This window comes from Porites lutea, chromosome 5, assembly GCF_958299795.1.
Source record: "Porites lutea chromosome 5, jaPorLute2.1, whole genome shotgun sequence".
NCBI classification, from domain to species: Eukaryota; Metazoa; Cnidaria; class Anthozoa; order Scleractinia; family Poritidae; genus Porites; species Porites lutea.
In genome coordinates this window covers 13,645,487-13,657,908 of record NC_133205.1, presented here as the reverse complement: position 1 = coordinate 13,657,908, position 12,422 = coordinate 13,645,487, and the positions used below count along the sequence as shown (strand labels likewise).

At 39.4% G+C, this 12,422-nt stretch overlaps 1 protein-coding gene across 1 annotated transcript in view; it reads right to left on the bottom strand.

Moving 5' to 3' along the window:
- Positions 1-12,422, bottom strand: part of LOC140937928 (probable E3 ubiquitin-protein ligase HERC1) — a 138,468-nt gene that overhangs the window by 50,757 nt on the left and 75,289 nt on the right. The window contains exons 23-30 of the mRNA XM_073387490.1: positions 11,929-12,191; positions 11,598-11,631; positions 10,698-10,984; positions 9,458-9,676; positions 9,261-9,378; positions 8,164-8,407; positions 5,082-5,487; positions 4,416-4,670 (exon numbers count right to left, since the gene is read on the bottom strand). Of these exons, the coding sequence (XP_073243591.1) occupies positions 4,416-4,670; positions 5,082-5,487; positions 8,164-8,407; positions 9,261-9,378; positions 9,458-9,676; positions 10,698-10,984; positions 11,598-11,631; positions 11,929-12,191 (1,826 nt within the window). The remainder of the gene's footprint in view (positions 1-4,415; positions 4,671-5,081; positions 5,488-8,163; positions 8,408-9,260; positions 9,379-9,457; positions 9,677-10,697; positions 10,985-11,597; positions 11,632-11,928; positions 12,192-12,422) is intronic.

The following is a 12,422-nucleotide window of genomic DNA, read 5'->3' as shown; positions in this document are numbered from 1 at the left end:
CCCCCGGCCCAATGTCCCATAGTCAAGGGAGTATACTCTCTTGCTGTAGTAAAGAACTTGCAGAATAATACCAATTCTCCGTGGCCAACGGATTCAACGCTACAGTTTACTTTTGGTTTTGCTTGTTGATTTTTTCGCTATTTGCTCACGATCAGGAGCCTATACCCCCAACCACGACCACATTATGAAACCTGTTATTACCAGGAAAAAAAAAAAAACACAAAGAAACAGTCAGTCAGATAGACAGTACATAATTAAAAAGACCTCGACTAAGATTAAAAAAAATCAATACATGACACTGTCGAATGCGAAAACCCAGAAACCATTTTGTGGAAAAAAGGTTCGCATACAGCTATCAGCTGCTTTTGTCCACAACTCGCCGGTAGAGGTGGGCGGAAACTAGTGATTGTGAAATGGCTTCAAACTATGATCCTATACTGTTGGAATATTACTTATCACAGAAAGCTACACCTGATTTCTTCTAGCAGACCCAATCCTCTTGGTTCGTGTGGACAAAGTAGCTCATCCCGGCTATTCGCACCATGCTACCATAGTCTCCCTAGATTCCCAAGCCTCGCAAGCAGACCTTCCTGTCCCACGAACATTGAGGGGATTGTAGGACGAGCCAAAAGAAAGTGAAGGCTATAGGCTCTCGCGATGATGCAAGGAAGGTCGAGTATTATATTCCCCTATCCTGGTCGCCCAGGGTAAGTCTGCGGAGGAGAGTGACTGAGGGGCTGTATGTTCGAAAAGTTGACTAACGCCCCCGGGACTAACGCTTTCACCCTGCTTCTTCTTATTCGCTTGATAGTGATTTCCTGTTGTTAAACGTTTGAACAACAGGGCCCTAAGTATTGTGTTTCGTCTTGCACTAAAAACCCATAAACCTTATAAATTTCACTATGGGACTTCAACACCTCCCTTGAATGATCCATTTCGCTAAACGGGACCTCAAAACAACGATTCTGTGTATCCTAAGGGAGTGTATACTATACTTTCCTGGCTCTCGTCACTCACAGTGAGGTGATGGTGGCTTACACAGTCCAACCTCCATGTGCGACTGCCAATCCAAAAGACCAAATTTTCCCAGTCAAAGCCTTACAGTTGGAACTTCCAGTAAACGACCACCTTCCTTAAGTGACTGCGACCACTTTTTGGGCGTCACGGTTAATTGTTTTCCATAAGCGACCAGTTGACGCATTCTCTGCTCTCTATTTTTGCTGTGTGCATTATGTTCCTTAGAAAATATGAAGACCTTTAGCGACATCGTGGAACTACACATATCCTAACTTAGTAGATGTAGCCAACAAAGTGAAGATTATGTTGTGATTCTAGACTATTCTATATCTCACTCACCTGAATCCCTCTTTAAATTGAGCATGATTTAAAAGCTGTATTTGTCAAAAGAGGTAAAAGATAATATTTTGCCAGGAATTTGTTACACCGCCATTTAATAGAATGTGCCTGGACCTCTTCTCGGAATAGACCCCATGTGGTCCGATTCCGGCTAAACGACCACCTCCCGTTAGGGACCACTAAGTCTTCGCATTTTTGGTGGTCGCTTACTGGAGGTACGACTTTGTCCTATAAGAGGCTTACCGATAATAAAGGGGATCTGGAAAGGGGCATGGATGCGACAATCACATGCAGGTCGCTTACTTAAAATAGTGGACATCTAACTGACAATCAAAGTTTGTGCTTATTATTGGGGTTATCTGGTGTTTACTCACCTCCCAAGCTGCCCTGGGCGAGCCAACTTTTCCTCCATTTCCTTACAAAACTTGGTAAACCATTTACATGAGAAACAAAAGGTTGGTTCGGATAGACGCCTGACTTCCGGAAGTCAGCCCTCCACTGAGTCGGTAGTGGTGGCCTCACCCTTCCAGCCCGGCTCAGAGCCCGGCTAATATTTCTCCACTTTGGCTCGCCCAGCTACAATCGGCGACAAAATGAGTTGAGACACTTCGCCCAAAAGTAGGCTTTTTTACGTTTTATGAACTTCAAAAGGAGGAAATATAGCTTTCCTCCCCCATCCCCTCCGTACAATGTTGTGCCCTTGTTCTAGCTACCTATAGAAAACAACAAACACCCCAACTTTGAATGGAGGAGACAGGGGAGGGTGCGGATTCGTTTGTTCTCCGGAGTCACTCTATTTGTCTCAACAATTTTGTCGCCGATTGTAGTTGGGACAACACGGTCAAGGCTAGACAAAGACAGCATGCGCAAGCACTGTTGACTCGGACAAAGTGGTCAGTTTTTTCCTCATATAAACGCTCGCAAAAGTTGGCTCGGCTGGGAGGTTGACCTTCTCTCCGGCACAGCTTTTCTCCATCCATGGGTTCCAAACAGTCTTTTAGCAGTCACGTTTGAAATTTATAGGAAAATGATGTAGCACTTCAAAAAATAATAATAATAAAAATACACTTTTTTCACAGCCTGTCAATGCCTAGAAGGTGTCTATAAAAGAAATCAACTGCAGAACAGGAGTCAATTTCAGTTTTTTGCGCTTTTCACGCTAGCACTGCGAAGCGGACTGGGGGCGCGAGACACGCGCGATGCATGGGGAACAAGTTCTGCAGGCTATAAAAGAAATTAAAAAATAAATAAATAAATAAAGCAGGCCTGATTTTATTTCGATGAGTCTATTTTTTGTCGAAAGCAAACGTGAAAAATCGTATTAAAATTCGTGACAGTATGCTAACGTGACTTGAGGGTGTGAACGATTTCCGGTCACACGCCAAAGGTCATACGATCTTGTGTGATGTTTATTATCAGCCGGCGAACGATTGAAGTGATGAAAGGTTTTCAAAATCGAAGTCATTAGTTTGCGATGAATTTTCAATCTTTTGGCCTCCTGACTGAAGTAAAAACTCTTGCAACTCTTGCTTCTAAAGGACCGCAGTGACGTGTTGTGACTTCATTTCGATTCACGGCCGGATTCTGGCGCAGTCGCTGAGCAAACGTGCGTTTGTCTTTTGGACCTTTTGGCTTAAAATTATGGATTTTGTGACTCAAACCGACGCAACAGAAGTTGGAAATAACTTTCCTTGCCGTAAAAACGTGTTACAAGCAATGGTGAGTAATCCTTTCATGTAAAACCTTTCTTTTAGTTTGACAACCGTCCGCAAGCCGTCTAATTTACATAAATTTCCCAATTCAATTGCTCTCACCGCTTGCTTTGGTGTCAGGATGATATTTGGTTTCCAGAGCTAAGACTTTCCAGTAAGTTAGTACAAAAGCCAAGGTTCCATTTTATATTGATTTTATGATCAAGCGGCATATACCAGAGGCCTTTTTTAATAGTCAAAGTTGGCCTTCATTTTCTAGCACGTCTAACGTCACAAATGTGACCTCTTTACACTTGTCGATTATAAAAATGTAAAGCATTGTTTATCAAATTTTCTTTTAGGATTTTCAAGAGTAAGAACAAAATAATAATTCGGTGAAGTTTCAATGTCAGAGAATGTTTCTTACGCGTTCACCCTTCTCTCGAAGTTGCCATTGCATCCTGCCGTGTTTTGTGCGAAAAACGAGCATAAAATCGATTTTTCAAACTTTTCCTAATTTCTCCTTTAAAATGAATCGTTTGAACCCAAAACTATTTTTCCTTAAATAAGGTCACTAAAAGGGATGTTTTGGCAAAATAAAAAAAAAATCGATTTTTTGACGAGTGTCGTGCGATTCTCGATTTTCTCAGATAATGGCTCTTAAGTTACTTCCTCTTCAATGAAGAAGGCCAGCTGGACACCGGCCATTGTTACAATTACTGCAAGGCTATAATAGTCCCCACCCACCGAGGAAAGATACATTACACCACCATCATTACTTTCGCTATTCTTTCTGAGGAGCAGTAAGATGGAGACAAAAGCAAAAAGGCTTGCTTATTAGGTGAATAACTCCCTTTATAGTTTGTATAAAACCCTCTGGTGGTAGACTTGACAATCGAAAGTATTTAAAACAATAATCCAACAGATAATACAATAGGAAAAGAACGATAAAAGCGTTCACATTCATATTGTGGGGTCTTATCAACCAAGGGTGCTGCAGTTGTGAGAGCACTATCCTCCCACCAATGTGGCCTGGGTTCAAAACCCTGCGTCAACAACATATGTTTTTCTGCGGTTACTACGGTTTTCCCCTCTGCTCAAAAGGCGATATTTCCAAATTCCAAATCGACCAGACCAAGAATTACTTTAACTCGTAAGTTATTTATTTATTTAAAAAATCAATGCTGACGACGAAATGAAAGATTATATCAACTTAACATAAAACTGATCAAGTGACCAACCAAAGAGAATATTTCGTAAAGCTAAAGTTAGTCCACCAGGACCTTTATTGCATCTTTTTATTGCATGACCATTTAACTAAGCACATTCATCTTTTTACTATGTACTTCTAAATGGAACAAAACTTACCTTCCACTCATAACATCCTGATTTGATACCAATACCAGCTAGTCCATACCCTCTTCGTGCATTACTGTGAACCACAGTCACCCCATTCTCCACGCTGCAGGCCTGCAGCTTGTCAGTGTCAAACGCCACGTCGTTAAGGGGCACTTGATAATCTCCAGCTTCCCCTCCTAACCGGCTTTCATCACTTAACAAGTAAGGAAACTGTGCCACACTCCATGTGTAATCGCCAATGTTCTGAAACAGCTGCTGTGTGAACTGTTCAAAGAAATGTAAGCGTTACTTCGGGCCTAGAAATGGCATTTTCAGGAACTAAAAAATGTTTCTAAGTCGCGCTACGACCCTAGCCTGCAAAATAAGCTATATTTTTTGCATTTTTCAGGTGAGCGAAGGCAAGCACGAAGCGAGCAAGGAGCGCCAGACACGCGCGAGGGGGGAGGGTACCTTGAAGAACTTCAAATATTCGGAAACCTCCAAAGTATCTGTGCTGTTCTTGATCCCTCGATAAGCAAAAAGCCATTAAGAGGTATGATAATTCAATCAGAATAACAATATTCAGGAGAAAAAGCATTAATATTCTCCGTAAATTGTAAGTAGCGTGTTGCAATTGCTTCGTTTGATGCAATTCTCTGTGTATAACTACAACGAATGCTATACTTTGCTACTTACTCTCTCAATCAATATGCTGTTTTCACATGCTGGAAGAACAAGTGTCAGTAGGTGAAGTGTCAACATTCGTGCCCGAAGACCAAAGGGAGATTCCTTTTCCTTGCTAGAGAATGATATGATAGAAAAAAACAAATCTAGCCAAGAACTGGAGACAAGTTTTTGCTGTGCTTCTTTAGTGACAGCTACTCTACGCAGAAATGTGATGAAGTAACAAAGTGCTGCTTCGTTCTGTTTAAGTTCTTGTAACCATTGACTCTCATGGTAAGCAGGTTTGACCTCAGAAGCATTCCCAGGAACTCGTGAACCAGTTAGCTTATTAGTATTTCCAACAAGGATATTGAGTTGCTTAAACAACAGATCAGTTACACTTTGCACTATATGATCGCCTAGTTTGTCGGCAAACATCCTGGAAACAAATGGAAACGTAAAGTCAGTACAGGAAAGAGCTTCTGGAATCTATGCACCCAACAATGCAGTTAATTAACGCCATTCGTTTTCCAAGACTTACTGGCTTTGATTGCATTCCTCGGGAACTGAACTAATCGTCAATTTTACTATAAAAAAAAAAACAGGAGAAGGACTGCCGAAACCCTAATTTTTAAATACTTTTTAGGTCAGAAACTGAACCAGAAGAATAGTTTACTTGGCACCCTGGCGAACTCCTTTTACACATGGTGCTACGCGGCACAACATTGTATCTGCTATAGTTAAACAGCAAAATATGTGGTTAAACAACGTTTGACTCGCGCGTTGGCCCGTAAAGTACTTTGATTTACTGTACGCATTCACTGGTTACTGTATGAAATAAATCACTAAATTGTTGCAAGTTCCTGTCATTAACGAACTTTTACTGATTGGAAAGGTCTCATAAGTGTGGTCCTCTGCCTTCAGAGGATTATAAAAACCACGTCAATGATGCTAATTGCTCGTGACACATAACGAGAGAGTTTTCTACAACAGATTTCAAGCCCTGTTAGGAAACATAGGCACGTTAAACGTGCATGAGCTATTTTGAATTCTTCAGTGTAACTTTAATGCTTCGGTGTAACCTTACCAAGAGTGATGAATCTACCTTTTTCATCCTAAATGAAGATTGGGTTTTTGTGCGAAATTGGGTATTGCGGTACATAAATGAAAACGCGAAACGCTCAGCTGAGTCGATCCTCGAGCTATATATTCACTTTCCTCTGTCTTTCCCTGTTACATCTGGTGCAAGTTAAACAAATTGTTAAAGTAAAATATATTTCTACTCACCAAACGTTGATTAGGAGGAAAACTCTTAAATTTCTTCGGAGTTTCTTAAGCCAAAATGTGACTCATCGAATACTGAATAGTTACAAAATACCAGGATTTTTATCATTGTGGTAGATGGTTGCATCATCATAATTCGCGAGGTTTTCACGTGCGATTCTACTCAGTGAAACAGTCTTTAATTCCGACAACTTATTTCTTCATGTTTTAAAGCTATTGCAAGACAAGAGCCTTTTTAAGGCATTGGTTACAAAACGAAACAGGTCTTCAGACGTCCAAGTTACTATTTATTATTGTGAAAAGCCAATCTGCATGAGATGTACTGTCACACAGCTGGCACGTGAAAGTGTTGGACTTAGCCCCCCATCGTGGTTCGTACGTGAGGGAATTCGAGTTATCACACAGTAATCTAGTAAACAGAATAATAAAAATAACTCATGCACACAATTTGCACGTGAAGATGTTGGTCTTTGGCCCTTTTACAATTCGTAGGTAAAAGAAAGGCAAATTGTTTACTACAAAATTTTCTCAAACGATTTTAAGAAATCACCTCGGCATCATTACAATATCTGCAATTAAATTATGTTTCATGCAACGTCAAGGTTGATAGCCTAACATTTATTAACGTTCGTGAAATAGTCTTTAACTCCGACAACTTATTTCTTCATGTTTTAAAAGCTATTGCTTCTTAAAAGACAATGCCTTAAAAAAGGCATTGGTTACTAAACGAAACAGGTCTTCATACGTCCAAGTTACTATTATTATTGTGAAAAGCTAATCTGCATGAGATGTACTGTCACACAGCTGGCACGTGAAAGTGTTGGACTTTGCCCCCTTTCGTGGTTCGTACGTGAGGAAATTCGAGTTATCACACAGTAATCTCGTAAACAGAATTATAAAAATAACTCATCCACACAATTTGCATGTGAAGATGTTGGTCTTTGGCCCTTTTACAATTCGTACGTAAAAAAAGGCAAATTGTTTTACTACAAACTTTTCTCAAACGATTTTAAGAAATCACCTCGGCTTTATTACAACGCTACTGTTTCTACTTAAGTTACGCATCTTTACTAAATAAAATACGTTTCAGTAACTATAATACTTAGCATGCTTGAAGGATGTGTCATGTGGTTCACCTATTATTCTTTTGTTTTGTTTTGCCAGAACGAAAAAGGTCTGTTGAACTTTGTAAGCGAGAGAATAATATTTTTGAAGCTTGTTTACAGGATTAACAATACTCGGTACAGCTTTCAAAAAACTAAGCGGCCTTTCAAACTTCTAAAACCACATTTTATAGGGCGCATACTTTCGAATTAAAGTCTATATCTACAGATCAATTATTGCTTAATTGGAAGAGCTTTAAAAATATATGATCTTTTATACTCTACCCAGTTGTAGCACGTGAAACAGAACTCATACTGACGTACGTTGTACCGATAGCCGAATTAGGTCAGAAATGCCTTGAAGCAGCATCCACACTAAAATATGAACCCTTAAACAGCTGCATCACTGTACACAGTGTTTGAATCATGAAGATATTTAATGTAATTCTTCCAAACACCTATACCCGTAATAAAAGACGAAAAAATTGTGAAGGATCAAGATGGCGGTCTCAAAGTGCCCTTGTTCGACCTTTACCAATGTCATGTTTAACTAGATGCTAAGATCTCATTGGTTCCTAAGCATCAACTAATAGTACCTTCAACCTTATTGGCTCTTGCAACAAACATCCGAACATACAAAGTTACAAAGCCACAAAGATACATACGCTCACACCACTGACATAGGAGCTATTTTTTCAAAATAGCTCAACAACACACTGGTAACTTACCCTGTGGTCACTGCGATAATCTGAAGAAGTCTAAAACAGGCAACCTGTAGGATGATAGGCAGCTGGGAAGAGTTTGAAACCGGTGATGTACGATAAGGGCAGGGCTGGATAGTAAGCAGGCTTCCTTGACACATTTCAAACATTACTGAGTGAAGCTGCGACGTAACAGCCAGCGTAACATCGGATGGTTGGTATTTATTACTCAGTGCAAAAATTGTTAGAAGCTGTTGTCGATCACGAGCACCTGCCCATATCAAGAAAAAAATTCAAACTAGCATCTTGCATAAAGAGTTATTAAGAGCCACTGGGACTAGCGAAGTGCCTGTGTCACATTTGGCCCTAGTTTATGGCCTCGCTCTCCCATTAGCTGCCAAGCTTAACACTAACCATCCTTCTTAAGTAATCACATACAGTCCTCCTGGTAGTAGCTAAGACGCATGTCACGTATAAATCTAACGTAAGGTCTTTTGTCTCCGTACGTTTCTCTGTAGCACAGTGAGGAAGGCATCTGCCCTTATTTGGTACGTCATTTTTCTATTACCAGTCAGCAGTTTATACTGCATCACCGTACGAAGGAATTTTGTCCACGATTGTAGCAATACGGAAGCTCTTGACACCCCAGTTAACGCTTCTGGGTGTCTAGTAACATCTTTTTCAGTACACACCAACTTTTCAACATGTGTTTCAAATTTCACTCGTCTAATGCCTCGTGAAATTACGAATAACAATTTTGAAATATCACTCGTGGTATTTATGCCAAATATCACTACAAATTATGCTATTATTTGTTTATACTACTACCCACAAAGGTTTTGTAATTTTCAAATTAAGCTGAAATACCACTGCTCTTAGCCAATCAAACTGAAGAAATTCCTCATGTGATAGTGTAACACACGTAATACCCCACAGCCATATATACACTTTAAGACAGCGAATAAAATTACTTGGTAATGTGTTACAAAAATAGATAAAATAATTTACGTTTGGAGCAGCCGTCTATACCAGCTCAATTACATTTTCTACAAATTTTACCTTGAAAAAGTATTATTTACTAAGAAAACCTTTTTTTCAAAGAGAACGAAAACCAAAAGAAATACCTTTTCCACATGTTGAATTTCGAGTCCTCTCCAGAATTGCCACGAGGCATTGGTACAAGCAGTGCACTGCTTCCTGAATTTCATCCTGGAGTTTCCTGTCCGTACCTTTTATGTCATCCTGTTTGACAAGTAACATTTGTCAGTTATAAACATGCCCAACGTGTTTCAGGGTATTGTTGAGGACTGCTAAAAAATACCTGGTAATGAAGAAGCAAGAATCCGTCACCATCGCTTGCAGGCTGCGATGGCCACACAACCTCTGGACCCAACGTTCCCAACAGCAACTGCAATTGAACTGATAGTAAAAGGCTGTGTATATTGAGTGTACATTCACCAGCTTCCTCCAGTGAAATGGAAAAGCTGTCTTCTCTGCGGTGAAGTAGAGCAAGAATCTGCTTCAATGCACTGAGCCTCATCTGGAAGCAAATAAAGTCATGTCATTCTAAATTATTTTAACCTGACTGATAAAATTTTAATAGTAATAATAATAATAATAATAATAATAATAATAATAATAATAATAATAATAATAATAATAATAATAATAATGATAATGATAATGATAATGGTAATATATGTATTGATGTGAAAGGTTTGAACTCAGGAGTCATTTCAAAAGTAGGTTGAGTTTGATCGTCCGGGTGAACGTAATCCTGAATAGGACTGTTGTTGTCGCCAGTGACTGACGTTTCGACAACCTGTGCGGTAGTCATCTTATTGATCTGATTGGTCAAATACGTCGCGATGTTATTGGTCGTCTGTCAGTTAAGCCGTGATGTTATTGGCTATGAAGACTCGTAATCTGTAATTGATGCGTTTCGATCCGTCTATTGTCACAGTTAAACAGTCGTCTATTGTTAGTCAAATTGTCAGTTCTCCAGTCGCGACGTATTTGACTAATCAGATCAATAACCAGAGTATAATACCATCAACTGACGTGATACAACTCACTTTGACTCTGAAGATGACTACCGCACAGGTTGTCGAAACGTCAGTCACTGTCAACAACAACATTACTTTTCAGGACTACGTTCACCTGGACGATCAAACTCAACCTACTTTTGATATGTATTTATATTGCGCAGGCTTCATCATAGATATATTATTGCCTACACAGTTTTAAACATTTTTAGTTCTGTTTGGGCCGCTAAAGGTATCAATGACTGAAAATCGCATCACATTAATGCCAAAGACTTATTTAACTTTCAACAGGGGTTGGTGGTGTCAATGTCAATACTCTTCATCGTTCGACTTGTTTGTAAGTAAGTCTTGAAAGTCTTAAGTTATATAAACATAAAGGTTGGGGGAAAAAGCGCCTTGAAGTCTTCTGCAATACTCGACCTTCATCAACTTTACAGCAAAAGAGTACAATACAATTTATCCAAGATTTGACACCGTTACTATATATCAATAAATTTAAGCTGGCTGGGATCTAACCTGGCCTCTGATCTGTTGGTTTCCCATAGCAGCCGCCACAACAGGCGGTGATGTACAGGATCCAGGCTCCTGCCCCTTCTGCTCAATTTGAGCTTCGCTACTTTGCACAACATCATTAGCTTTTCCAATCTCCTCGGTTATAAAATCTACCACATATGTTGCCATCAACTTCACAACAGAGTCTTTCTTGTTCGTCTTGTTAAACCTCTCATGCATGGAAGTCTTTTCTCTTCTCATACGCATCTGTTTAAGTACTTCTTTCATGGAGTCAATTCTTGGCAGTTGACCTGTAAGACAACAAATATGAGCAAATAGCTTACCTCAGCCTTGGAATAACGAGAAAATAAACTAGCAAAATGTTTTAACGTATCACCTACATAGAAAAACATAGAATACATAGTTATACATAGAAAATTTAACGACAGGTTTTTTCATAAATAAGCACGTGTATGTCAAGACCTGAAGAGTGTAGGGAGTTTGGCAGGTACCTGGAAAATCTAGCTTCCTGCTAGATGTACTCACAAACGAAGGCATAAGTCTTTTGTATCACAACCAACAAGGTACTTGTTTCCACAACAGAAATTTATTTTGCTACGCTTACATGATCTTATAACAGAGTGGCCAAGAAATTGACCAGTGAATTCACGCTTTTTTACATTTAGATTCCATTTTTTGCTCGAAATTTCTGCCTGGCTGGCTTCTTTGTTTGTATCAAATTTTACCGGCTCAATCGCGTGCACAAAATAGGAAGATGAAGCATGCTGCTGCATAGGATTATGCTAATTTTCTTGCTAAGATGTAACTGTTAAACTTGCCCTAACATTTCATTGAACTGTACCAGTTTTCTAACGAACATGTTTGATCCTTACTCGGGTCTAAAAGCATCATCATTCAACAAACCTGGAGCCGCCGGTCCCTCATATATCTCCTCATCCTTTCAACACAACAGAAATATGACATAAGAAGTATTTTGATAAGGGAAGCATGTATAATAAAGAGAACCATACAACAGAAAGTAAAGAAAAAAATAAACCGATTACAGCCCACGATAGGAACGTTTTTGTACCAACAAATGTTGCATCAACTGTGTTACCATAATCAGGCAATGAGGTAATAATGTAATCACTACAATACGCTATAGTATGCTATAGTAAGAAAAAATTATTATCTGAGAAAAAAGACAGCAAATTGTGGTTTATGAACTTATAAAATCTAAATAAAATGTGCATACGTCACTCCTTGGGCTGAGTGTGGCTGGGGTGCTTGCTGGTGTGGTAGCTGAACTGCCCACCACAACGGGATGAACTGCGTCAACATCACTATGATGCATGAACAGTGATGGGCATGAACTTGTTTTATATAAGTCCTCAATACAAGTCAGGTTTTCCTTGTCAACCGAAAATGACCCTTGAACGCCAAGCAGAAGAAAAATACAACGCTGCAGCACTCCTTTACAGGCATCAATAAAACCCTGATGATGAGACTCCTCTTTGTCTGTACATAGAAAATATCAAACCACCATCATCATTATCGTCATCATCTTTATCATCATCATTCCCTACAGAGATACAATACTAGAGGGGAAATCTGTAAGATTATTTGCACACCTTCTGGTCATCACTATATTAGGATATGCCTCACTTGCAAAAGTATGTTTATCTGTCCGTGGTTTGGAGGGATTTTTTTTCTATCTAAGGCAAGACATAATATTAAATTAGTTCCTTC